The sequence below is a fragment of the Vanacampus margaritifer genome, chromosome 1 (genome assembly GCF_051991255.1).
Source record: "Vanacampus margaritifer isolate UIUO_Vmar chromosome 1, RoL_Vmar_1.0, whole genome shotgun sequence".
Taxonomy (NCBI): domain Eukaryota; kingdom Metazoa; phylum Chordata; class Actinopteri; order Syngnathiformes; family Syngnathidae; genus Vanacampus; species Vanacampus margaritifer.
In genome coordinates, this window is record NC_135432.1 from 61,778,131 (window position 1) to 61,804,527 (window position 26,397).

The 26,397-nt window shown below is 40.4% G+C and overlaps 1 protein-coding gene across 7 annotated transcripts in view; it reads left to right on the plus strand.

Moving 5' to 3' along the window:
• Positions 1-26,397, plus strand: part of meis2a (Meis homeobox 2a) — a 116,298-nt gene that overhangs the window by 61,488 nt on the left and 28,413 nt on the right. For all 7 annotated transcript variants that reach the window (XM_077559934.1, XM_077559935.1, XM_077559928.1 and 4 more), the window contains exon 9: positions 21,445-21,521. In XM_077559934.1, the coding sequence (XP_077416060.1) occupies positions 21,445-21,521 (77 nt within the window). The remainder of the gene's footprint in view (positions 1-21,444; positions 21,522-26,397) is intronic.

Below are 26,397 nucleotides of genomic sequence, written 5' to 3' on the forward strand. Positions count from 1 at the left end.
TTGACCAAACCCTGAATATTGACGCCGTTTTAACGTAGTCAATGAACCTAATGCTCTGTTGGTCATGGGGTTCAAGAGAGTTTGGTGTCTCTGAAATGACCAGGGTACAATTGTTCACGCCCCTTTTTTTTTACTGTTCTGTGATATAGTACAGAGGTGGGATGGTGGCTATTTGGGTGGAAATAGTTGAAAGCGATATTTCCTCTTTGTTTGACAAGCATTTTATACATCGTACCAGACATTGAAGCTGACGTGACCACATTTCTTTTTCTTTTTTTTTCTGGAGAGCTCAGTATTGTTCATTCGGTAATTTTACCGATTTGACATGTCATCATCATCATTAGTTCACCTAAAACCTATTAAAAAATCCCATACCGTTCACCTAAACCGAACACTTCCAGCCAGAGTCGCGAGGCCGTCAGGAGACCCGAGGAAGGATCAAAGAAAAGAAAGGAAAGTGAAATCCAGCACCGACCAGACACCACCCACCACGTCACCACATTTCTAATCGTCTGATTACTGGAAAGATATCTCTGTGCGACAGTACACACAAATGAATACAATGTCCTTTTTTGCTGGTTTCACTGTGTAAAAAGAACACAGGTGAATTAATCCACTGTTACATCTCTGATGTGCCAATTTTTCAGCTCTCTTTGTGAAAGAGGCTGTTCACAGCTACCCCATTATTAGCATCGTAGACAGCAGGCCCTGAATGATAAAAAGCCGTACCACATGCTGATACAGAGAAGAAAAAAAAATCCCCACATTAGAAGCGGTGGAAAATCAAAGAAAGAGAGAAAAGAATCAAATATATAAATCCAAATGTAGGCCTTGGCTCCAGATGTGAATCCGTCTGACTATTGATCGCTGGTGCCGCGGATCCCCAAGGCTGCGGCGTCTGACACACAAAGCGCCCCGCTAAAGCCCGCGAAGCAGCCCGTACAAGCATTTAGATAACGACAACCCCCTCCCAACCCTGAGCGTCCACCCCCCCGTCTTTCCTTCGCCTTTTCCAAGAGAGACGCGGAAAATTAAAATGCGTAATTAGCGCCGCGTCTCCAAATGGATCCCCCCCCCCCCCCCATTATATTCATTACTGAAACCAGGGGGCAATTACAAGTTCAAAGGCGGGTTTTAAGGGCACCCGCAAGCCAATGAACGAAGCGCCGTTCATTTGTCACGGCGTCGCCAACGCTGTCGCTGTTGAGTCATCGGCCTAAATGGGAGCCACCCCGCGGCGTCTGGTTCTCGGGCCTCAATCCTCTTATGCACTCATACGCTTTGTTTTCATCTGACAACAACAACCACCGCTGACATCTTCACTGTACTCATCCTCTTATTGATGTCCTGTTTGCACTCAAAATCCCCCCCCCCCCCCCCGCAACACGTGACGGTTTGCGTTTCACGTCTGTCCCCGGCGTCGCGTCTCGGTTACCTCTCGGGCCGGGTCATGGCGGGCTAATCTGGTCTTCAGGTGGCTGTTTAGCACAGTGGGAGAAAAGCTAACAGGGGGGGCCGGGAGGTGAGATCCTGTTACAGGACTCGGCCGAGCAAAAAGGGGGTCACCTCGACCCTGGAATCAGCACGCATGTCCTAGCTCACGTGTACATGCACATGCGTGCACACACAACACATTAGAGGGGCTTTGCTTATCTGTGCCCGGCGGCCTCGGGTTTCATCCCCTTGGTTATCTTCGGACTGTACGACAACTCTTTTAGGCTGTCTCCGTCTCTGTAGGATGCACTGATATGATCGCCGTGGCGAGCCGCTCCGCCGGCCATGCGTCGCGCCCTCATTGTAAATCCCACAAGGCGAACACAGCTGCTGAACTTGAGGGGGTGCCCGGGCCAGAATCGGAATGCCAGGCGTATAGTACGGGACTTTTAATTAATGAAACCCGAGGCAAAGACTCATAAGGTAGTCAATATTATTGTTACTACTGCTGACCATTTTAACCCTGGAGAACCCACGGGGTCAAATTTGGCCCCTATAAATTCTGCTACTCAAATAACAAAGACCTTTTTTTTTCTAGCAGTGATTTTGTCCCTGTGTTCTTGTTTCCATCGGCCAAAGTGTGTTTGTACATTCAAAATCCAGTTCAAAATGCAACAAATGAAACAAAAAATATATATTGTTCAATGTAGCTGTGTATTTGATTGATTATTTTCTTAAATTCTAAATAGTTTACTGACAGTTTTTGTAATTCTGATTTTTCGAAATGATACCCCTAAATCCCAAAAGGGTCAAATTTCGCCCTAATCCTAAATTAGGGAATAAAGGGTTAAAATTGAAAAAACATATATTTTGGTGTTCAGTGAACTTATAGCAGTCATTTAATGTATAATTCATAATTTTCCAAAGAAGAAAAGGGTTCTTGGGTTCTCCAGGGTTAAAGCGACACATCCAATTACGACCGGCTCATAAGTTTGACTTTTACAACTTTCTAAAACGCCTTTTGTCCTTTAAATGCCGCCGTACGCAGGGGGCGGGGCCTAAGGGGCTAAGCTAATATTGCGTAGCAAACTAGTATGCACTTTTGACAGACACGTTTTAAATTAGATAAACTGATTCACGTGTTTTAAACCTTTAGTACATTAGTGTGGAAACGAAAACATTCAAAATGTTTTGATATTTAATCAAAAATAATGTACTCTAAAAACAGTTGGGTCAAAACTAACTCAAATTAGACCACAAAAAAGGACCGACTTTTTGGGTAATTCAATTTACCATTAGGTTGCTTTGTGGGTTTATAATGTTTTTTTGGCCCAACTTTTTAAATTAAATGACTCAAAACGTTGATCCAGTTTGAAATATTTTTGGACTGTTTTAAAAATGTAAGCAACAAATAATAATCATCATATTTACAAATATTGAGTACATTTACTTTAAAGTCATATTGCTGTGCAAAAATTATTATGACATCTTAATTTTTAATTTTTTTTTTTACTTAATAATAATAATAATAATACTTCCTATTCACATCAATAATAAAAATAATAATAATAATGTGAATGTAATGGGCGATAATGTAAATTTTGGACATTTATGCTCCATTACAACCATTACACGGGTTAACATTTGCTGACATTTTATATATGTTGTTGCTAAAAAAAAAACAACAACAACAACAACATATAAGTAGGTGTTTTTTAGTACAACAGTATGGCTCGTAGTTGGGGACCACTGCACTCAACTTCCCTGTTATACAGATATTAAATAGTTTTGCAATCAAAAGTAAACATAATTAGAAGACAAGTGTTTTTGAAAGAAATAATAAAAAGCATTACTCTTGCTTGAGCAGCCCTAAAACGGCTCTAAATCGTCGGCGGTGATACGGACCGGAGCCCCATCATGTGTAACTGACTGTGAGAAGTCATTTTTCACCAGTGGGACGCCATCCATCACCACGGCCGAGCGCTGGCTGTTTCATTAAGTAGCCCATCCAGGCAGACAGATGTGTTCAGCAGACAGTCGTGTTTGCCTATGCAAGAACGCGTATTAACCCGCAATCCTTTGGGGGAGATTAATAGGCTGCGAGCCTCTTTCCATTGATTATCTTCATGCTATACACCCCCCCCCCCCCCCCGCCCCCACTTCCTCGTGCCAGATATTAAAAACTAATGAAGCCTATTGAAAGCCAGCCTCTTCACGGATCATTTTCGGTTTATTCGGACCCAAACGCAGAGGGGATCTCTTCAAGGCGCAGTTTGAGTGGATTTAAGAAAACAAATGTGGCGAGAGAACAGACAGCGGCAGTGTATAAAACGTCGGCGCTCTCGAGAAAAGACAACGGGCGCATGGGGAGAAGCGACCAGACCGGGCAGATGTTAGCAATTGGCCAGCGTAGCAAAAGCATTCCTAGTGTTAGAACCTCCTAATTGCTATAATGGAGGTGGTAAGCGTTGACAGTAATGGAGTCGTGGGGATCCAACCGGCAACCTGAATTAGGGGCCACAAGCGAGATGCACTTTGGGATGGGCTTCGTTATTTTTCTGTCGCCCAATCTGAAAGTTTGTTGTTGATGGTTTTTTTGGGAGGTTCCCGAGATAGCCGGGGTCCGAAAAGTCTCAGGGAGGCCAAAGAGTTAAAAGGATCCATGTGACGGCCTCACCTCTGCAAGCGGGCCTGGTGAAAGGCGGCAGGGTGCTGTCGGGGAAAATGACTTCCTGAGACATTACCATCAATCACCAGACAGGTCAGGCCCCCCGATCCTTCCATCAGGATGGAAAGTAAAGGGGGGGGGGACCGGGTGGGGGTGGATTAGACTTGAGGGGAAGACTGGGTTGAGGCTTGTCGAGGAAACGGCTATCAACAGTCTCTTTCTTTCGCCGTCTTGACTGTTTTATGTCCTACTCTTTCCCTTGCATCTTTTCCGATTTTTCCGGGACATTCCGGAATGGTTACGAGAGCCCCCCCCCAACCCACACCCCCCACTCGATTGCATCATTAATTATTGCGCAGGCGACGGGCCCAGAAGCAAATCTTAAAGCGAGGGAAGGAAATAGAGGGTTAAAAAAAATACAAAGGGGAGATGGGCGACAGCTGTCCGACACTCACAGATGTTCTTCCTCCGACCGTGTTTTTCTGTCAGTCTTCTTTTTTTTCTTTTTTCTATAAATGAAGGATGGGATGAGAGGAGGCGCTTGGGTTACCTCAGCGAGCGGTTGTGTTACATTCCAGAGAAGGGAAGGGGTGGATGGCGTGGGGAGGTGGAGGGGGGGTTGTTCAACGAGTTGTTGAAAAGAACACAGACGCTTGTCAACAGCCCCCCCACAGACCCCCCCCCCCCCCCCCCCCCCCAAGCCGGGAAGCCATCATGCTATCGCTTCAGGCCCGGAGGTCAATGACCCCATCGTTGCGCCCGGATAGAGAGAATGACGAAAATTCATATTTTTGTTTTGGTTTGTTTGTTAAAGACGCAGAATGGAAGTTTCTATAACACACTCTTGACTTATGGACCCAACACATTTTCGATTTTCTTTTCGCACAATGCTAACCGTATCATTATTTATCATCTTTATTGGCCAAGTATGTACAAAACACACAGGAAATTTGTCTCTGGTATGAGCGATCCAAGTATTTGGTTGGGTTTATTTGACCTCTAGGAACTTGTTTTGTTTTGGGGGTTTTTGCTGTAGAGGGAGTCCTCAAGTTATGGCGGAGTTCCATTCCTACGCTTGCGATGTCCCTTTTTTTTTTTTTTTTTTTCTGGAGAGCTCAGTATTGTTCATTCTGTAATTTTACCGATTTGAAATGTCATCATCATTGCTCTCTCTTTTTTTATTATTATTATTATTTATTTATTTATTTTATTTTTTTATTATTATTTTTTTTTTAATTTTTTTTTTTTATTATTTGTCGATGTCACTTTAAAGTCAGAATCCTGCCAACTTTTTTTTTTCTCTTCAATGGAACTAATCGTCTTCCGTACACTACTAGGAATGATCAACTTGGCCTTAGGGTGTGTTTGTCCACGAAAAAAAGCTTGACTTTCTCCCCATGGCCGATATGGAGTCGAAGACGAGCGGGGAAGCGGCAAGGCTTGGCGGCCCCCTCGGCAAAATGGCCCATTATATCCGAGCAGTGAAAGTTCATCAGCTTTATTAACGCCAAGGTGTATAAATGAAGTCTGAATTACCTGACTTTTATGGAGTGGAGTCATCTTATGATCTAATGTTTTAGTGAGCTGCCGTGAGCCCGGGGGGCTGAGATGGAAGGGGGGTGGGGGGGGGAGTGAAGTGTGCAGAGGTCCTCTGAGTCCATCCAGCGTGGCTGGACGCTTGCCCGATTGTCGCTAACACGCATAGCTGATCGGGTTAGCTCCTAGCGCGTGGGGACATTTGTCGCTTGCAGCCATGGTAGTAAAAAATAGCCGGCTCGGGAAGAAGGTCGGCCTCATTGCTCTCAGCCGCGCAACATTTACGCATTGAAGGACACACACACACACACACACACGCATGCGTGCGTCCCGCCATCCTGTAATAAGCGGTAAGCTGAGCTAGCTGATGGTCATCCTCCCATGGGGCTGCTGGTTGGCTGCCAACTTCCTGCCTTGCTTTGTCAGTGGATAAAGCCCCTAACAAACGACGGGGCTGTAGCGAGGCAGGCGGGCCGGCCGGGTCAAAGGTGGCCCTTGGCCCCCCCCCTCCCGGGCAGGATTGAGCCTAAAAACCGAGGTTGAGAAGAAGGACGGAGGAACGCTGCTCCCGCCATTAAGCAACCTTGTTAGCTTCTTTAGCTGAAAAAGCGAAAGCTCCTCGGGGGCATTTGTTGGGCCGCCCTCGGCGGTGTTGCGCAATGACAGGAGATGGCGTCTTGACGAGATGAAAGGAGGACTGGGAAGACGTTTGAGAGGGCCCCAACAAATGTGCAGCCGCAGCAGGTTGGGGCAGGGTGGTGCTTATTAAAGGCTTGGCCGGCTTTGTTTTCCTGCATGTTACTTGGAATCTCGCATGAATGCATTTTTGCTCACCGTCAACTCAATCAGTCGTGCTGCAGCTGGAGCACAAGTTGTTCCGGTTTTGTAGAACATCCGTCTTGATTTCGATTTGAAAGCTGTTTTCATGCTACAGTAAACATAGGACTAGGGATGCAATGAACGGGTATTTTAATAATTGATTAATTTGTTGATTTTTTTGCTGATTAATCAATTAATTCGTTTTTAAAAGCGGGATTAAATTTTCTAATTATTCGAAAACAGCATTTTTTGGGAGGCAAATTAGCCGTGCACTAACAATTTTTTGTCAGAAAAAAGGCAAAGATGTTGATCATTGGTTTCCGAAATAAAAGCAGATGTCATGTTTTGAAATGTTAAATATTTGGACAATTTTAGGTCTCCAAACTATTAATCAAGTATGAAAAATAATTATCAATTAATTTAATAATCGATTACTTGTTGATTCATCATTGTACCTTTAAATAGAACATATTTTTAAAATACACATTACACAATACACAGAGATCGACAAAATACGCCAAAAGCTTAAAGTGATACTTGACTCATTGAGCCATTTTTAGCAGTAAAAGGTTAATATTTTGTCCAACATGAATGTAGTAACTTTATTTAAAAAAAAATTTGCATGAACAATTTATACTTTGAAAAACTATTTTCCCACTTCCTGTCGACTGATGATGACATCACCTGTGCTGAGGAAGTGGGTAACGACAAATCATGGCTCAGTTTGGTGACCAAACTTAGAAAACAGGTGAGCCATGATTGGTCGCTACCTACTTCCTCAGCACAGGTGATGTCATCATCAGTCGACAGCAAGTGGGGAAAAAAATGTGTTTTTAAAGGTATTAATTGTACAAGAAAAATAATGAAGTTATCAAATTCATTCTGGACGAAATATTTACTTTTTATTGCTGATAATGGCTCAATGAATCAAGTATACCTTTAATGACAATGTTTTTTTGTTAATATTTCTATAACGTAACGTCCATAATAATTTGAAATGTTTGTAATAAATAATAGATCAAAACACTATTCAAAAATACACTCAGACGCAGTGGTAAAACAAAAACATTTGATTTATTTGATAATATTTGAAAATTCACAAAATGTACTCTATATAAATAATAACAATATAAATATCTTTGTATGTTTTATAATAATCTAAAGACAACATATCAAAATGTTTTTTTATAATCTACTGTGCAGAAGTCATTATTTAGGTTATTTTATAACAATAGGACTGAAAAACAAAATCATTTTATTTTACTTTTTTTAATTTAAAAATGCATGTAATTTAGTGGGTTGATGACCCCCCCCCCCCCCCCCCCATTAACAAAAAAAGAAGAAGAAGAGTTGGTCAGATGTTTTCACAAATCTATACTACTGGTCAGCTATTTTTTTTACAAATGCCTGACAAATCTAAAGTTTTGAAAAAGCCTTGCTCTGTAATAATGCAATTTTCATGGTTTTTGGTTAAACAAACATGCATATTATTTTTTTTTTGTCTTCTGAAAAGTGAGCATTTTGGAGGTACTGTACAAAAAGTAGCATAATCCTGTTAGCATCCTGCTATTGACTTTCTTACTGTCTATATGTCAACCAAGCTAGTGGCGGCCTCCAACTTTTGCCCAACGTGACACATGCAATCCAATCATTAGCTGCCCACCCCCCCCCCCCCCCCCCCATCGCCCACGTTAACACACTGACCGACACAGACAAGCCAGTGGAGGAGAGGAAGGCAAATCTTTCTTTTCCAGCTCGCTCGGTCGTGAGCGAGGGGAAAATTTGACACGGCTGACTTGAGCGCATTTAGCATTATTAGCAAACAGGAAGTTCCCCCCGCAGCTGTTTGCGGCATGGAGGGGGGAGGGGCTGCGGCGGCGGGGGAATAATGGACAAATGTTACCCACCACCACCACCACCACCTTTAGATTTTTTTTTTTTTTTTTTTTGTGTGTGTGTGTGTGTGTGTGACCTGAACACAAAAAAAAAACGACATTTCAAATGTCTTATGATATCTTTGAAATTGGCGTGACATTCCACAGTTGACCCCCGGGGGCGTACGCGGGGGGGGGGTTCTTGTTTGTCGTCAGTAAGTGCCTGCGTTCTTGTCGTGTCCCGAGGCTCGCCGTTTCGAGCGCCGCGGCCTTTTCATTGGAGAATGTGAACCCTCAGAAGCAGAAGAGGCGAAAGCACAGAGAGAGCCTCGGCTTGTGTATCCCAATACTTATGCTCATTAAGTTAATGCACAATGAAAGGGAGAGCCGTCAAGTGGAAACTCTCAGAAGCTTTTATTTGAGCAGCGCCCCCACCCCCCCCCCCTCCCCTCCTCATCCTCTTTTCTTCTTCTTCCCCTCACAAATGAATCTGTTTCAATTTCAACTGAAGATCAACCCCACTTTACTGGCAATTGGCAAGTCAAACAAGCCGCACAAAAGGGATCGGCCTTAAAAGGAGATTGGCTGCGTTAATATGAAGTCCCAACAAGATTGTCTCCTTACAATAGATGAGCTTTAATGTAAGATGATGCCAGGTGATTCATTTGTGTTCCCTTCAGAGCTGTTGAGAAAATCACCTCGGTTTCCTTTCTTTTTACAATGTGTGCGTACGTCATTAAATGGCGGCGCTGTTTATTCAGAAGCTTAGTTAGCTCGGCGTTGCTGCCGATGACTTTATGACTGGTGACGGCGGCAAGCGCTTTGCTAGGTGAGGTGTTGGGAAAACACAAACGTCGGCTTAATTGACATCAACGACTTCAATCTGCTTTTTTAGTGGTCTTCAAAAATATCTTGTTCCCTTTTTATAAACTTTGAATAATGTCATGTCATTCCATAATATTGATATACTGTATATTAAAAAAGAATGAATAACATAAAAAGCCGTTTGGGGAGATAATTATTATTATTATTTTTGTAGCTTTTTAATCACTAACAATCAATTTTACTTCTACTACCAAAATCAGTCAAACATTTTGTGAACTTTTGTCATAAACTATCATCTTATTGTTTTCTTCACATGCCCAGCGACCACTTTACAGTCCACACATGACTTCAAATGTATTCTTTTGCTCTTAAAAATATAACATTTGCATTGAGTAATAGTAACCGCAATCCGTTCTGTCTTAGCACAAGAAGCTAAGATAGCAAATTCACCCGTTCAAATCTTCCGTTCTCCAAAAAGTTGATACTGACTGAGAGGCTTATCAAGTCAACGTGAATTGGAACAAAAAAACAGGAAGAATATACCAATTTTAAAACGAAAAGGCTAAAAAAAGCTCCAAAAGACGCTAGCTTGATGCTAGCTAGCTACCAGCTAGTGTAATAAGCTAACAGTGAAAATGACCTGTTGTGGAAGCTCCAAATAAGTCATTTGGCGGTCTGTAGTGCAAATTGAAACAAAGCAGGAAAAAAAAAAAAAGTGTTATCTTGATGCAAGTTAGCTACTGGCTAGTGTGATAAGCTAACAGTTCAAGTGCCCATTACCTGTTGTAGAAGCTCCAAATCCAAGTCATTTGTTCATAAAAGGTGGTCTATACTGCAGATAAGAACTGAAACAGAAATAATAACCAATTTAGAAAAAAAAAAAGCTCCAAAAAGCGTTAGCTTGACACGTGCTAACTTCTGGCTAGTGTAAGAAGCTAACAGTTCAAGTGCCCATTACCCGTTGTACAAGCTCCAAATCCAAGTCATTTGTTCATAAAAATGTGGTCTGCATACTGCAGATAAGAACTGAAACAGAAATAATAACCAATTTAGAAGAAGAAAAAAAAGCTCCAAAAAGCGTTAGCTTGACACGTGCTAGCTTCTGGCTAGTGTAAGAAGCTACCAGTTCAAGTGCCCATTACCCATTGTAGAAGCTCCAAATCCAAGTCATTTGTTCATAAAAAGGTGGTCTGTATACTGCAGATAAGAACTGAAACAGAAATAATAACCAATTCAGAAATGGAAAAATAAAACAAAAAAAACAAGCTCTAAAAAGCATTAGCTTGACACAAGCTAGCTTCTGGCTAATGTTCGTCTGTCATGCAATGTTGTATGTTTTTATACAATACAGTACTGCTTTTCTCTATTTAAAAACAACAAAATGGTTGTAGTTTTTCATTTTCATGTTCCCGCTGCACTTATTTTTCGAGAATAACCCTTTGGCTTAGTCATCGCAGCCAAACGTCTTTAACACACACCAAAAAAAAAAAAAACTCTTGTAGTTTGCTGACATGAGGTGAGGCATAAAGTCAGTAGAGCGCCGGGTGCCCCTGAGCGGGCAGTTATCACAACAAAGCCGAGCAGGGGCCGGTCTGCAAAAAGCGGGCCAAATTCCTGCCCTGTAGGACCTGGCTTACAGCTCTAGCGGAAGCTTTGAACGACGGTCGGGAGGGCGGAGCCATGAGACGAGGCCAGACGGGTTAGCAAGAAAGCGATAGCTGCTGGGGCCCGGAGAAGACGGAGGAGCGCAAGAAGAACTCTGAAGCGCTCCCCCCCGACTGTGGGGACGGGGGAGGGGGGGGGGGGGTCGTGTTGCTCCGCCGTCATTAAAATAGGCTCGTCTCTGCAGCTGCCGGCTAAAAAATGAGATCAAAACGTAACTATTGGCAAACTTTGATAAATTACTGGTCTATCTGCTCTAATCGAATGAGCTTTAAACATACATTATCGAATAGTATGAGAGGTGCAACGATTAATCGATAACTAATTGATTAGCAAATAAATTGCTAATTATTTCTGATAATTGATGAATTGTTTAGATGTTTTTTTTTTATTTATGACTTTCCAAATATCTGGTTTCTGTAGTCCTCCCTGAAAGTGGACTGATTATCTTTGCGCTGAGACGAAAAAAAACAAAAAACAATAACTTTTGCTTTTTGCCGATTTCATAATTTATTAATAATAATAATAATAATTTCTTTATGTTTTTACACTGTTTATTTGAAATAATTAGCGATCATTGTAATGGGGCTATGTTATTTGCTGCTGTTTTGGTTAGCAACGGAATTCAAATGGCCTCCCCGGTTAGCTTTATTTATTTATTTATTTTTACTACTATTAGGTGGCATCTATTTTAAGGGAGGCATTTATTTTTTCTAAGCGGTGGTGGCAAATGAATCCTGCGACTAAATTTCATATTTGAGGAAATATGGTGTTGTGAAAATAAATAACACTCTGACAGTGTCAGTTAATATCCTTCTGTTTTTGTGCTGCTGTTTTGGTGAGCAACAGAACTCAACTGGGCTCTGCATACTTCCCTTTACAAGCCCTTTTTCAGTGATTAATTAGGCTACGGTATTTATTAAAGGGACAACTGCTATATAAGAAAATAAGGGAGCAAAACAAAAGTTATTTTATTCATTCGATAATTTTTCGATTCATTTGCCGATTCATTTATATTTTTATTTTTTTTATTTTTTTATTCTGCCAAATATCGTAATCAGTATTAGCCTAAAAAAAATTAATTGTGGTCGGGCCCGAATAAATACCTCTCTGACATTCTTATTTGTATTCTGTTTAGGTTTTAGTGCTGCTGTTTTGATTAGCAAAAGAGTTTAAATAAGCTTAAACTACAAAGAATGAAGAATGGCCTCTATGAACGGAACCATAAAAGGGTCATAGAGGAAAGTGTTTATTTTTCTTCGATGGATGACACACCTGATGACTATTTGAAGAAATGTTTGTGTTCAACGAATACCTCCGTGATTAGCCGGCGAAAGCCCACCCGTCTTCTTCGTGTGTTTATCCGAAGCCGACGTGTAAACAAGCGCTTGTTTCTCTCTCAGCGCAAGTAAGTCCGGAGGTGCGCTGGGATTGCGTGGGAGTGATTGCTATTTAGCCTCGCCGAGCTCGCAACAATCACGGGGGCTCCTTTAGTCCTCGAAGCCCCTCCCCCGTCCCCTCCTCACCCGTTCCACCGCTACTGTAGGTTTTACAGCTCGGCGCCAACTCCGAATGAACGGTGCGGGGCAAACAGGCGTCCTGGCGCCGGTCCAACGGCGCCGGTATAGTGGCCATGCACTGCCAAGCTAGCAGGCAGACGCACAAGCCTTCTCCTTCTCTAGCCTCGGGCCTCGCCAGTCGACCTTGTGTTTGCAATCATCACCATTTTTTTTACTGTCAAAAGGGCAGTCCACTGCCGGCCCCCCCTCGCACGGGAGGTGGTATGTTATGAATGTGCATGGTGGAGGGACGAGGGTGGGGCGTAGATATGAGTGCACTTTCCTTGGTTGTTATCAGCGGTTGGCATGTAGCGGTTGCGGTTTGGAGGCTGGCATCGGGTGAGCTCTTTTTATAAGCGTGGGCGGTTGTTTAGTTGGTAATAAGCCACAGAGTCATGTGACGTTCTCAGGAGGATTTTGTAGGAAAAGGCCATTCATGTTGTATGTTCCGACTGGGCTATTTTCCAGCTAGAGCGTCACACAGCCTTTAGCCTTGCACTCCGAGAACATTTTTAAAGGTTTAAAAAAAATAATAAAAAAATTAAAAAAACTAAACTAAAGATTTTTCATGTTCATGGTCAAAATATGTCTGTATATTTTAGATCTCATTATTTCATATGTAATTCTTATTGAGCTCCAATATTCATGTTTTCGGCTTGCATTGCAAAGTGGAATGAAAAGAGTCGCGATTCTCATTTAGTACGAATCAGAATCGATTATAAATGTCCCAAAATCTATTTTATTTAAATAATTTTATACTGTCTTGCCTTTGTCTGTGTGTGCCTTTATTGGAAGCGCTGTTCATGTTGTACCCAGTTTGTCCACTGGGTGGGGTGGTGTGGTGCCACGCGGTCTGATACACTGTTAAGTTGTAGCCGCATTAGAGAGTAGAAGGAAAAAGTCACGATCAAGTTATTCCAATAAAAGTTGTTTTTTTTACAGCGTGGAGCAGTTCTCTTGAGTGCTAAAAGTGCCGCGAGTAGCGCGCTAATCAGCGTTAGCGAGTGAGACTGAAGCAGATCATTACGATTCCTTGAACATCTATAAATTGAAGCAAAAATCTTTGTCAATCAAATCATTTTGAATCAAAAATCGTTCTGAATCGAAAATCGATTCTGAATCGAATCGCACACCCAAAAATCGGAATCGGAATCGAATCGTGAGACATTCAAAGATTCCCACCCCTAATATATATATATATATATATATATAACTTTCTGTATTTGTTTGTTTATATTAATTAAAGAACGATATGTTGTACCAAATCCTACTATATTCTTGTAAAGTTAATTACGTTAGTTTGACTTGCTTTATATGTTGAAACATACGAAAATCGTCCCGCTAACGTTCACAAAAGAACACAAAGACAAAAAATAGATAAATGAACAGAAAAATTTAATCAACTAAAACTTGAAAAGTATTATATTCTATTTTAATTCAAAAATAATTCCTGGCAGGTTGGTTCGTTTGAACAGTAATTTACTCATTTTTCTAGTTTTCTCAAATTTATGGCCAGGAAATCTGTCAAAAAAGTGCATGGAAAAAGTGACAGAGGCTAGTAAACAAACATGATTGATTCAGAAAAACATTATTTGTCATATCTTTTTGATCCGCGAGTGACGCTGATACGCATTCGCCGTCTTTGTCATTTGTCACCGCCGCCAATTGAAACCTTAATAACGGGGAGTCGATATTTAAAATGTGCCAATCTTCATCCCCCCCCCTCCCCCCCACCTGACTGCCGCATGCAGATTTCATATTAAAATGTCATTCTTTATATTTGATTGCATTCATTTTCTGACAGCGAATAATACCATCAACCCGCCGTCACTTTGATTAAAAACAAATACGATTCCAATCAGCGCCGGGGATATTGCCGCTAAACGACACCCAAAACTCACAACAAAAGCCATCAAACGCTGCCGTCATTTGAATATTGAAATAAAGCGCTTTAAAGGAATAAATACATAAATGAAGGGTTCATTCTAGAATTCGAATGGAAGAAGAATTTCTGTCGAACAAATCATTCCAATCCAATATCCACACCACAAACGCACCAAAATGTCCAAACAAACACATGACAACACAACGTCCTCGTCCCGAGGTCATAAAACTCCACCTATATTTCACGGCGGTCATTAGTGGCCAATCCTTTCCGTGTCGTTGTGGCGACGGGGTAAACAGCCAATACCCGCTTCTATTTCCTGGGAGTCATTAGCGTGGAATAGGTTTTCGCAAAGCCATGCCGCAACCTTGTGACCGCCGTCTATAACTCATGTCACACGCTGATGATGTCATTCATCAATCGGAGGGGTCCGCTGTGGCCGGAGGGGAGTGGGAGGGGGGGGGGGGTTGACATCATCAAGCAGGGCCGAATGAAATGCGGGATAATGATCCGACTGAGGACGTTTGTGGCGAATAGGTTGGGGACTTTGGATGGAGTGCGTGTTGGGGCGAAACAATTAATCGGATTCAAATCGATGTCGCTGTTGCTAGGTAGTTTTTATTTAATGTACATGTTTGTTTTATTTTTTACACAAATCCTAATTTCTATATTTATGTATGATAAATAGACTACAAAGATCTGATCGGTTGGATCGTATTGGCAGATCGGTCATCATTTGCCGATTGATCAATGTCCTTGATCGGAGCCGCAAAATAAGACTTTACAGCAAACACAATGGGGTTTGGGTTTGGGTCTTTGGGTTATATTGCTCCATTTTTCCTTATATTGAGTGTTTATTAGCATTTTTTTTTTAAATATATATATTTTTTAATTAGTTTTTTGTGGGCGAGGTTTGAAATTAACAAGTTGTTTAAATAGATTCTTATTTTTTTTTAAAAATCCACTGATCGGTAATCGACACTAAAATCCTGATCCTGTAAAGCCTAATAATAAATTTTATATTACAAACAAAACAATAATCGCATATTAAATCGCAATCGGTATATTGAGGGGAAAAAATTCCAATTACATAATTAAAAAAAAAAATTCAAAAAGCCTAGTGGGCGTGTCCAAAAAAATTGCATTGAAGCACATGAACACATCACACCCTGTAAACGAGCCTCAACGTTATCCACCTGTGCGTGTTAATGCGTTTGCGTTCACGTTTTGAGACGATAGACAAGACGCTCACGTCAGCACGGCCACCTTAACTTCATTAACGGAACGTGTTCGATCCGAGCCGACAAATTGAAGCTTCTTGTCTCGGCCGCTAATTATTTATTAGACTGCGGTCGGGCCGCTTTTAAGGCTATTGGTCAAAGCGAGCTGCTGGGCGGAAGAGGGGGTGGGGGGGAGCGGGGGTGGCTATCAATAGTGTCTTCTTGTGTGTTTGTGTTCCATCCATTAAATAATCATGTCCTAAAGTCTCGGGAGGATACAACGAGACATGCTCAGGATTTTCGGCTGCGGCGCGTTTAATACAATTCATTATTGGCCTTCTGGTGTCATTTGATGTTTGTGTTCGCAGGCTGATGACATGCAGTTTGCGCGTGTATTAGGAGGGCTGCAAATGTCACGTTGTATCGTCTCGTTTTCGCTTACGGTTTACTGGCGCAACCGTAAATGCGTCCAATAACCTGCATTTGTGTTTTGTTTACCTAAAAAGTATGAGTTGAAAATAGCGTTGAAATGTGGAAAAAGGCCGTAAAAAAAAAATGCATTGGAAATATTAAGAATAAACAAATGTTAGTTTTTTTAATCAGCCCAATAAAAATAAATAAAACAACACAAGTTTATCAGCTTGACTTATAATAAAAAAAATATATATTCTTTTATGTTTTTTTTTTTTTCGTTTTTTTTTTAAATCCACAATGTAGCCGATAAATAAACCAATAATATTTCTGGGAAAATTTGTGAATTTATTGATCTTATTTAGAATTTATTTGAACCAGGATTCCCTCCTACTTTATTATTATTATTATTATTATTATTATTGATGGTTTTATTAATGGGACACTTATTTTGATGAAGATGTGGACTTAACATATGTTTTCATTTTCTATGTACAGTAATTTTTTTTAATTTTTATATATATATATATATATATACATACTGTATATTTAGAAAGTGAGAAACTACTCTGAATGTTTATCTTCCTCCAAATCTCACCCCCAAAAAAAAAAAAAAAAAAAAAAAAACACTCTCAATAAATAATTATTTAAATTTAAAGAAATAAATAGATGGAACAAATATGCAAATGTACTTTTTACATATTATTTATTCAATCGATTAGCTTTTTTCTTAAATTAACTTAATTTTTAAAAAAAAATGCTGACTCCACAACTTTCAATTTACCCTCCAAATATTTCTTTCAAAGTCCCTTAAAAATTGATCAGCTTCATATTTAAATGTATTTCACTTTCATATTCAGTTGCATCGATTTCATGGTCCATCCACGATGTTTTCTTCCGACGCAGCCGTCATATCGCGTCGCGACATGTATCGTTTGCGATATTCGGTATCCGCCATTCCCGCCGCAATTAACGCGACGAGGTCGCTCGGAGGTGGCAACAGTCGTTCTCGTGACCGGCGGGCCCACCACGGCGGCCGGCTTCTCGAGTCCATCTGTTTGTGTGCGATTGTGCGTTAGTGTGTTAGTGTGTGTTTGGAGCTGACACGCATGAAGGAAAAGCTGCCACAACATAAAGCGTGGGTGGCCTGCAGTCGTAAAAAAAAAAAAAAAAGGACGTGTTGGGGGTTTTGGGGGGGTTACTAGAGGAGGTGGTAAGAAAGCAATCGGGGTGATATGGGCGAGACAAATACAGTGGAACCAGGAAAGGACCCGCCCCATTTGGAGTCAAAATACACACGCTGAGTTGGTTTTGATCCAAATGTTGGCCACAATTTGAAGCCGTGTTTCTTTTTTTTTTGAAAATTGATGATAAAAAGAGACTCAAAGTTAGTTTGACCCTTTGACGAATTATTTCGCCATGTTGTCGTTTGTCCGTCATTTTCGCAACCTCGCTCTCCTTGATGAGACGTCATTCCCGTTCGTTCTGACCGCTCGTTATTATCATCGGTACGACGCTGTGCCGGCGCGCGTATTTATCAGCAGGCGTGACGGGCTCGGCAAACTGCAGAAGCCTTCACACAATGTAAATGACCCGCTCCCGTTTCCAATCTTCCTTCCGCCGCTCCTCCGATGTCATCCTCGCTGTTTGTCTTGTGCGCGTGGAAAAGGAGGGCGTGAGTTTGACCGAGGTCAACGATAATGTGAAAACACGGAGAAGCACGTAAGAGTGGGGGGGAGGGGCTCCACTCACATTACATATTTCGGAGGTTGCTTTCAAGAGCATATTTGTTTGCCTTAATGCATTTTATGGACATATTAGGGCCTTTTATATCGCAATGCAGGCTTCTCTGGCTAAATTTTGGCATAGCATGTCTGCCATCTTTATGCTACGTTTACAGTAGTTGCAATACAGGTTCACTTTATTTTGGAGGTGAAATGATGTAACGTGGTGGATAAGGACCGTGAATAGTGAAAATCCATGCCCAATAGAAAAAAAAAGCAAAAAAAAAAATATATATATATATATATATATATATATATATATATATATATATATATATATATATATATATATATATATATATATATATATATATATTAGGGGTGTCAAAACTAGCGCATTAATTTTGAGTCAATTTTTTTTTTTAATGCGCGATTAACTGACGTCAAAAATTCTATATTAATTCTATTTCTATTAGTTTCACCATTTTTCTCTACTTTTGTTAACAAGAGAATGAAAACCTAGAATTTTTTCTAACAGATATAAAATTTGCGATTAATCGTGAGTTAACTATTGAAGTCATGCGACTAATTACAATAAAAACATTTAATCGTCTGACGCCCCTAATTTTTAATAATCTTTTCATTTATTTTTTTAATTAGGGGCATCGGGCGATCAAAAATTTTAAAATTGTAATTAATCATATGACTTCACTAATTAAATCAAGATTAATCACACATTTTATATCTGTTCTAAATCTACAATATTTTTTTTCTAGGTTTTCCTACTCTTGTCAACAAAAGTGGAAACAAATTTGAAACTACGAAATAGTTAAACAAATTAATTTTTGATGTCTATTTTTGATGTCTATATCCGTCAATGGCAGTGAATGAGTTAATGACCGGCCCTTACTTGTAAAACTGGCGGAATTCCAGTCGCAACGCAGCAGACATGTCCACGTCAAAATTTTGCAGTAGTAAATCTAATAATAATGCATATATTTGTGGAGACTGCGGTCAAGTTGTATTTTACAATTTTACAAATGTGCAGAATTTCACAAATGATCTCATGTTAAATATTCAATAGCTCTTAATAGGGGGGAAAAAAATGCACTGAGCTGTCACCAATGTCTTAAGAATGTAATTATGCCATCTAGTGGCAGAAAAATGACCTCAACACAAATCAATATCACACTCGTTTTTTTTTTTTACAGTACAGTACATCTTTTTAATTTTAACTCCGTTTTATGAATTAATATGAAATTGCTGTACCAATGACTAAAAGATGCAGCCATATTTCTATTTATATTAATTTTTCCACTCTGTTAAGATTATGACAACTTAGAAAAAAATATTTCATTCTACATTTAGTAATTATAAAAATTTGCGATTAATAGCGAATTAACTATTGCGATTAATGCGGTTAATTCCGATTAAAAAATTTTAATCACCTGTCACCCCTGATCTATACATAATGTTCCACTACAAACAACCACCCATTCAGAGGTGTTAAAGTGGCATAACTGTGTCATGCGCGTACTCATGCTTGCACACACGCACGCACTCACACACACACACATACACAAACACATGCAAGTAAGTCAATGAATTCGCTCTGTCCGCCAAAGCCAACGATCTGTCAACACCTGGCAATCAAAAAGTAAATTTTGTATTACGATAATTTGACATATCAGCAAGCACGGCACATTAGATGAAGAATCCCTGGGCACGGACGGGAGTCCAACCCGAGGAGGCTCGTCTGTTAATTGAGTGCATTCTTCAAAGCCGTTTGTTCATGTTTTAATTAAATATGAGTGCGTTTCAACAGGCAACACTAAGAAGAGCTTTGGTAGCTAACAGGGGTCAAGTCAAAATTGCTAAATTTTCGAATTTTTGATTTTTTTGGTTTCGATCCAAAATAGTATTATTTATTTTATTACCTTCTCCTTGCATCTATTATTTTTAGTACAAACAAAAATATAATTCATTTAGCAGGGGTCCCCGCGTGAATGTGCGTTTTGTATGGGCGTGCAAGGGAAAATAAGCTAGAGGGGGGGGGGGAGAAGTTAGAGGGGGAAAAAAAAAAAAGAGTAAGACATGTAGGTGTTTTTTTTTTAAGACGAAGAATGTTAATGGAGCTTGAAACCACCTGAAAATGGAGGAGGATTTAAGTGTCATCTTTTAAAAGGAATTCTTGTGTGCGCTGATTTGCAGGTGCCGACCCAATGAATATTTCTCCGTGCGCGCTTGTCGGCGTGCACGCGCAGAAACACAGTGTCGCATTTGTTTGGTTTGCGTGCGCCCGCCTCCTAATCTGGCCCTTAAAGACATCTGTCAGTGGCAATCACTGTTGTTTTGTCATGCTTCATAGCCGAAGCAGCCCAAGGCCCGCCGCGCATACGTCAGCACACGTCGCCTCCATCGGCGCCGACAACCGATGGCGTCATGGCGGCCTCAGGTGCAAACGTCTCGGCCGCAATGTGTCGATGGCATGAAAGCATCCTCGCAAGTCATAATATCAACATATTTGTTTAGTGGCATGTCAAGCTTTTTTTTTGTTAGCTAGCATGAAAAGATGAGCAAATTCCCTTTTCTGTTACAGCAGCTTAATTGTCCTACATTTTTCATGGCAATAATTGTCATGATAGAAGAAATCACAATTGCGCTAGAATAGAAAAAATATGCACTTAGTATTTTGGTTGATTTTTTTTTTTAAATAATTACTGTACCTACCATTTTTTTCCAGGAAAAAAAATAATAAAAAAAAAGGAAAAATAAATAAATAATAAAAGCATTTGCCACCATTTAATGCTTAGTAATGAACTGGAACATGACGGCATTTGTAGTGTAGCTGGGGACTGCATATAGAATATATTAATATATATTAATGTCATCTGGGAAGTTTTAGTGATTGGAATACATAAAAAAAATATTTATATATATTCATTCATGTTGTATTCCAATCACTAAAATTTATGCTCAGATGATATTAATATATTCTACAATACTAATAGGTCCAATGACAAAAAGTGGATTGACGTAAATAAATTATCTCTAAATTCAAACCAAACAAAATTTATGATGTTCTGAACTGCAATAATTGAAGGTGCTCAGATAAATGAGATTATAATTTTTTTTTTGTTATAATTGACAACAAGTTGACATCAGGCATTCTGTACAAAAATTTAAATCTCCAAAAATATTGAGCCAAGAATTCGAAAATGGCCGCTGCCTGACATAAATGAATGAATTCAATGACTGAATGAACTGAACTGATTTTATTATTGTTATTTTCCCCATACCATCGTTAACAAGCTCACGGAAAATTAATCTTGAATGCCGGGAAATGGGTCAAATAAGAACCCGTTTGATTTTTGTGCATATCCAAATAATTTGATGTCATTTGTTTTTTAAGCAAAGCTGACCAGGGAATTTTAGATTTGAGATTGTTCTGCTCTAGAGGAGTACAAATGAAGTCTTGACTCTGTACATACATGTCGAGGCTATACATTGTGTAGGAGTGAATCAGTCAGCTTGACAGTTTTGACAAACTTGTTTGGCCAGCCCTGACAGGTTAAGCTCAATTGTATACGTGTATATGTGCGTCTGTATGTTTGCGTTGATGGGTGGGCGGGCACGTGTTTGCCGCCCCATGTCCGTGCAAAGGGAGCGGCGGGGTTGGGCGGAGGTCACCAAGGAGGTGCAGCGCAATGCAGCCGACATGGGAAAAAAATGTCGAAAGCAACCGGCAAACCCCAAAGAATTTAACGTTGTTGCATGCCTGTCTATATTTATGAAGCTAATGTGTGTGTTTGTGTCGTCTCCCGCAGCACCCGTACCCGTCTGAAGAGCAGAAGAAGCAACTAGCCCAAGACACGGGCCTCACCATTTTACAAGTAAACAACTGGTGAGTCCACATTTAAACCTCCTGCTGCCTCATTTGTCCAGGTGGGGAATTTATGCCCTCATATACGTACATACGGTACATAGAAGCTCTGGAAAATTGTTGCTAACGTTATGCTAAGCCCTAGTTGCAAGCTCTGGCAACTACGCCAACTGAGCTAAAGAGGCTAGCTCTTGGTTCCAACAGGCTATTTGGATGATTGTAATAGTAACTAGAAAGAATGTTGTTCCTTGATATCCTGGATTGTTACATCAGGAGTGGGAGTCGATCCATGGGGCTAGCAGCTAAGCTAACAAGGCTAACTGGCTTGTTGCTTGTCGCAAAGTGAGTTGCGAACTAGCTAGCTTTTTTTAATGCCTTGTTGATCTGTATGAAACGGTCATCCGCATTATCGTAAGAATCCCTCAAAAATCAACCTTTGTCTTTGTTTGTTAGCTGTTAACCAAGAGGCTAATCTTATCTTGCTAACAAGAGGCTTGTTGCTATTTGTGGCAGAAAAGCTCACGAGTCGAGCTAAATGCTTCTATTGGTCTATTGCTGCTTGCGTTTGAATGATTGTATTAGCAAACAGACAGCGAGTCATATTTATTATTTGATTTATTTTTATGTATCTGTTGCCCTTGCTAGGCTAGCATAGCCAGCGAAAGATACCAAGGCTTAGCTCGTTTCTTCTAGGTTCCCCACCTCTTTCCTAAACTGTGAAAAACGTTTATGTGCATCCCTTCCTACCAAATACACACGCGCGTAAACACGCACACGCTTTGTAATATTATTATGTGTTCCGATGATCGCTTAAGTCAGCGCCTCTTTGTGGCTTGATACACATGTATTGACTGCGGTCTATTTAAGGGAGATCATAAGCTACCCCTGCAGCCCCCACACCCACAAGCACCCCTCAACCCCCAGCCCGCCCCCTTTTTGCCCACCCTTGCCATCCCAAAAAACCCATACCAATCTCCGCCACCGGTGCCCCCAGACAAAAAGCGCCAGCCGCCCCCTCCTCGGTGCACGGCAGCTATACGATGGGATTAAGGTGGCGGTGGCCAGGCCAGCGAGGCCTTTGTAGACGGCTTAGCACATAACTGGGGGTGGTGGATTAAATAAAATGATCACAGAAGCAAAGAAATGATACAGGAATTACTTATCAAAATACTAGCCCCGGTTTTATCTGCGGCTTAATTTGGTTCCGTACATTCTCAGGGAGATGTTCAGATTAATTGAAGTGACAGGCTCCTTTCAGCGCGCCGGGAAGGTATTTGCACGGATTTCAGGTTTTACACAAACTTAATTATATGGAACCCCATTTTATCATTCTAATTCCGTGTAGCGGGGGGTTCTATTTACAAATGACAAGTCTGTGCCTTTTATTCGCAGCTTTCCTTAATATATTTATCAAAGCGGGTTCATTTACAAAGTGCTCTATCTGCCGGGTACAGGCGGGCCCACATTAACGAAGCTTTTAGGTTTATCAGGCGCGCGGGCCGACGAGCCACCCGAGGGTCAATTGATTTTTTTTCTTCTTTTGCTTCTCCGATTCATTTTTTTTTTCTCTTCGTCTCATTTTTCTTGGATCACAATGAGAAACATGCCTGCAGAATTAGCCTGGTTTGTCAGCCTTATCTATCACAAACCCCTCCCACCCCACAACCTCCCGTCCCTCCCTCATCCTTCTGCTTTATTCCCCCTCTCCGAGCAGAACTACTTAAATTGGCCACAGGAACCGCTGTTATCAGACTTTAATGCACCCTACAGTGTGGATAGCATTTCAATTACACCGGTAAGCAAAGATTAGCTGCCTGTTTTCATGGCTCGCACCAGCCGTCGACGCGCACCTTACCTACGGGAGCAGAAAATTGAGTTGCTTCGCCTGTGTCATGGTGATTAATACGGCAGGAAGCGGGAAGCAGGCAGAGATAGACTTTGGAAAAGAATGCGTTTCTCGTGGTCTAGTGGTGCCGTGTTTGCAAAAAAAACACGTACAATCATGAGAACGCTTTGTCGGGGAAAATGTCTGCATGTTTGACTTCTAATAGTGGATGCTAAAGGCTTGAGATCAGGACTGTCCTAGTTAACGAAAACAAGCAAAATAAATATAACTAATATATCGGGTATTTTTTTTTTTTGTTTTGTTTAATTGTTTGAGGGATAAATAGTTCATTCGTCCCATGAGGGAATTTTCAACCCATAGACGCAAAAATATTATAAAGTGACATCGCCAACTAGTGGCCTGGCATGCATATTACAACAACAGATTTCTCAATTTTCTTGTGATCTTGTAAATAAATATAACTAATATATCGGTAAATAAATATAACTAATATATCAGGGATTTTTTTTGTTTTGTTTAATTGTTTGAGAGATAAATAGTTCATTGGTCCCATAAGGGAATTTTCAACCCATAGACGCAAACATATTATAAAGTGACATCGCCAACTAGTGGCCTGGCATGCATATTACAACAACAGATTTCTCAATTTTCTTGTGATCTTGTAAATAGATATAACTAATATATCGGTAAATAAATATAACTAATATATCGGTAAATAAATATAACTAATATATCAGGGAATTTTTTTGTTTTGTTTAATTGTTTGAGAGATAAATAGTTCATTCGTCCCATGAGGGAATTTTCAACCCATAGACGCAAAAATATTATAAAGTGACATCGCCAACTAGTGGCCTGGCATGCATATTAAAACAACTGATTTCTCAATTTTCTTGTGATCTTGTAAATAAATATAACTAATATATCGGTAAATAAATATAACTAATATATCAGGGATTTTTTTTGTTTTGTTTAATTGTTTGAGAGATAAATAGTTCATTGGTCCCATGAGGGAATTTTCAACCCATAGACGCAAAAATATTATAAAGTGGCATCGCCAACTAGTGGCCTGGCATGCATATTACAACAACAGATTTCTCAATTTTCTTGTGATCTTGTAAATAGATATAACTAATATATCGGTAAATAAATATAACTAATATATCGGTAAATAAATAAAACTAATATATCGGTAAATAAATATAACTAATATATCGGGGAATTTTTTTTTTTTGTTTAATTGTTTGAGGGATAAATAGTTCATTCGTCCCATGAGGGAATTTTCAACCCATAGACGCAAAAATATTATAAAGTGGCATCGCCAACTAGTGGCCTGGCATGCATATTACAACAACAAATTTCTCAATTTTCTTGTGATCGAAGCTTGTTTTAATTTGCTTTGTTGTTTAAATGTCCTCTTACAAAGTTTGCTGAGGCTTTATCCATTTTTAAGGGAGAACTGTTTTATACCACGAATATCACGCTGCTTTCAAATAACTGTTTTATTTGCCCTTGTCCGGTTTCTCTTTCCACGCTGAGATAGGCCGCCCGGGACATGATGACACACCGCCGCCGTCCGAAATTCCTGTCAAAAATAAAAGCTCTTCAAATTCCTGGCTAGTCCTTGGCATTGTTCTGTCTTTGCCTTTGATGCGCGGCGGCTGCCAACGTGAGACAGACAGCGGATCGGCGGCGGCGGTGGTGGTTAGTAGAGGAGGAGGGGGCGTCGGGGCTGGACGGTGGCCGTCTTGGGTTTCCAGCGCTCTCCCCCCAGGGGGGAAAGGATGTGCTGAATCAGGGCTTTGTCCTCTGCCACAATTGCGGTCGGGCGACGGCACAAGGCTGCCCTGTGTTGCAGTCGCCCCCCCCCCCCCCCACCCGGGAAACCGTCCTCCCTTTTCCTACCTGCGGCTCACCTGCACGCACCCAAAACAACCGCTTTAAAACCTTAAGTCCATCCGCCCTTTCGTCTCTTATAGTCGCTATCTCCCGTTTGCATCATTAGCTAACAGCCTCACCTGAACGCATTAGTCGGCCACCGTTAATAAAAACACAGGAAAGGGTTAAAGTCCACGATTCTGTTGCTACTTGATTATGCTTTTAAAGGTAGCCAATGTGTGCATACTGTGTGTACATGTTATTTCTAATGTGTCTCTGTGAGCTCTCCTGCTATTTACAGAGGTATCATGAGTGCATAGTTTACCCTTAGTTACCTCCGCCAAGGAGATTGTTTTTGGTCCTTCATGTTTCTACGTAGATTTTCAAAAATACATTTTTTTTTTGCATTTATGTACTACAAAAACTGATTTCTGTCAGGTTTATATGTGGTGCGGTGTTAGAATATGCAATGGTCAATATTCCTAAGTACAGTACAGAAAAGAAGAAAAAAAGCAAAGTTACCATTGATGTTTGTTGATTAGTTAGCATGATTACTGTTAAAAATAAATAAATAAATAAAAATAAAAACTTTCCAGTAAAATTATGTGAAGTGCAACTCTAAAAAAAAATGTAAAAAAATGTAAAAAAATTGGGCTGGGGAGGGGGGGGTAAAATTCCCAATTGTTCTCATGAAAACTGTTTCCAAAAACCATTATTCAGAGTACAGCTACATGGTTAGCATGTATCTAAGTTCTCCAAAAATGAAAAATGGCAACGTTCTATTGCTACTATCCAATTATTTTATGTGAGGTGTGGCTCCAGATTTTTCTCTCTCCACATTTATACACATACACCTAAGTTGTAATGTGTTGGAAAAGATTCAGAATATTACATAACAAAGCCTACATTTGTGTATTAGCAGGTTTACTGAAAAAAACACAAATTTTACGCGGGGTACGGCTTCAGGATTTCCCACCCCCCACATAGATGCAAACACATAAGTTCTAATACGTTGGTGAAGATTCCTTAATACTCGACAGAAAAATATAAATACCATTGTTTTGTTTTTTATTTAACAAGCTCAGCAAAACTACTTTCCACTCATTTTATGTGGAGTGCGGTTCTAACATTTTTTTTTTTTTTACTCGCACACTTATACACATTTGAGCTGTAATG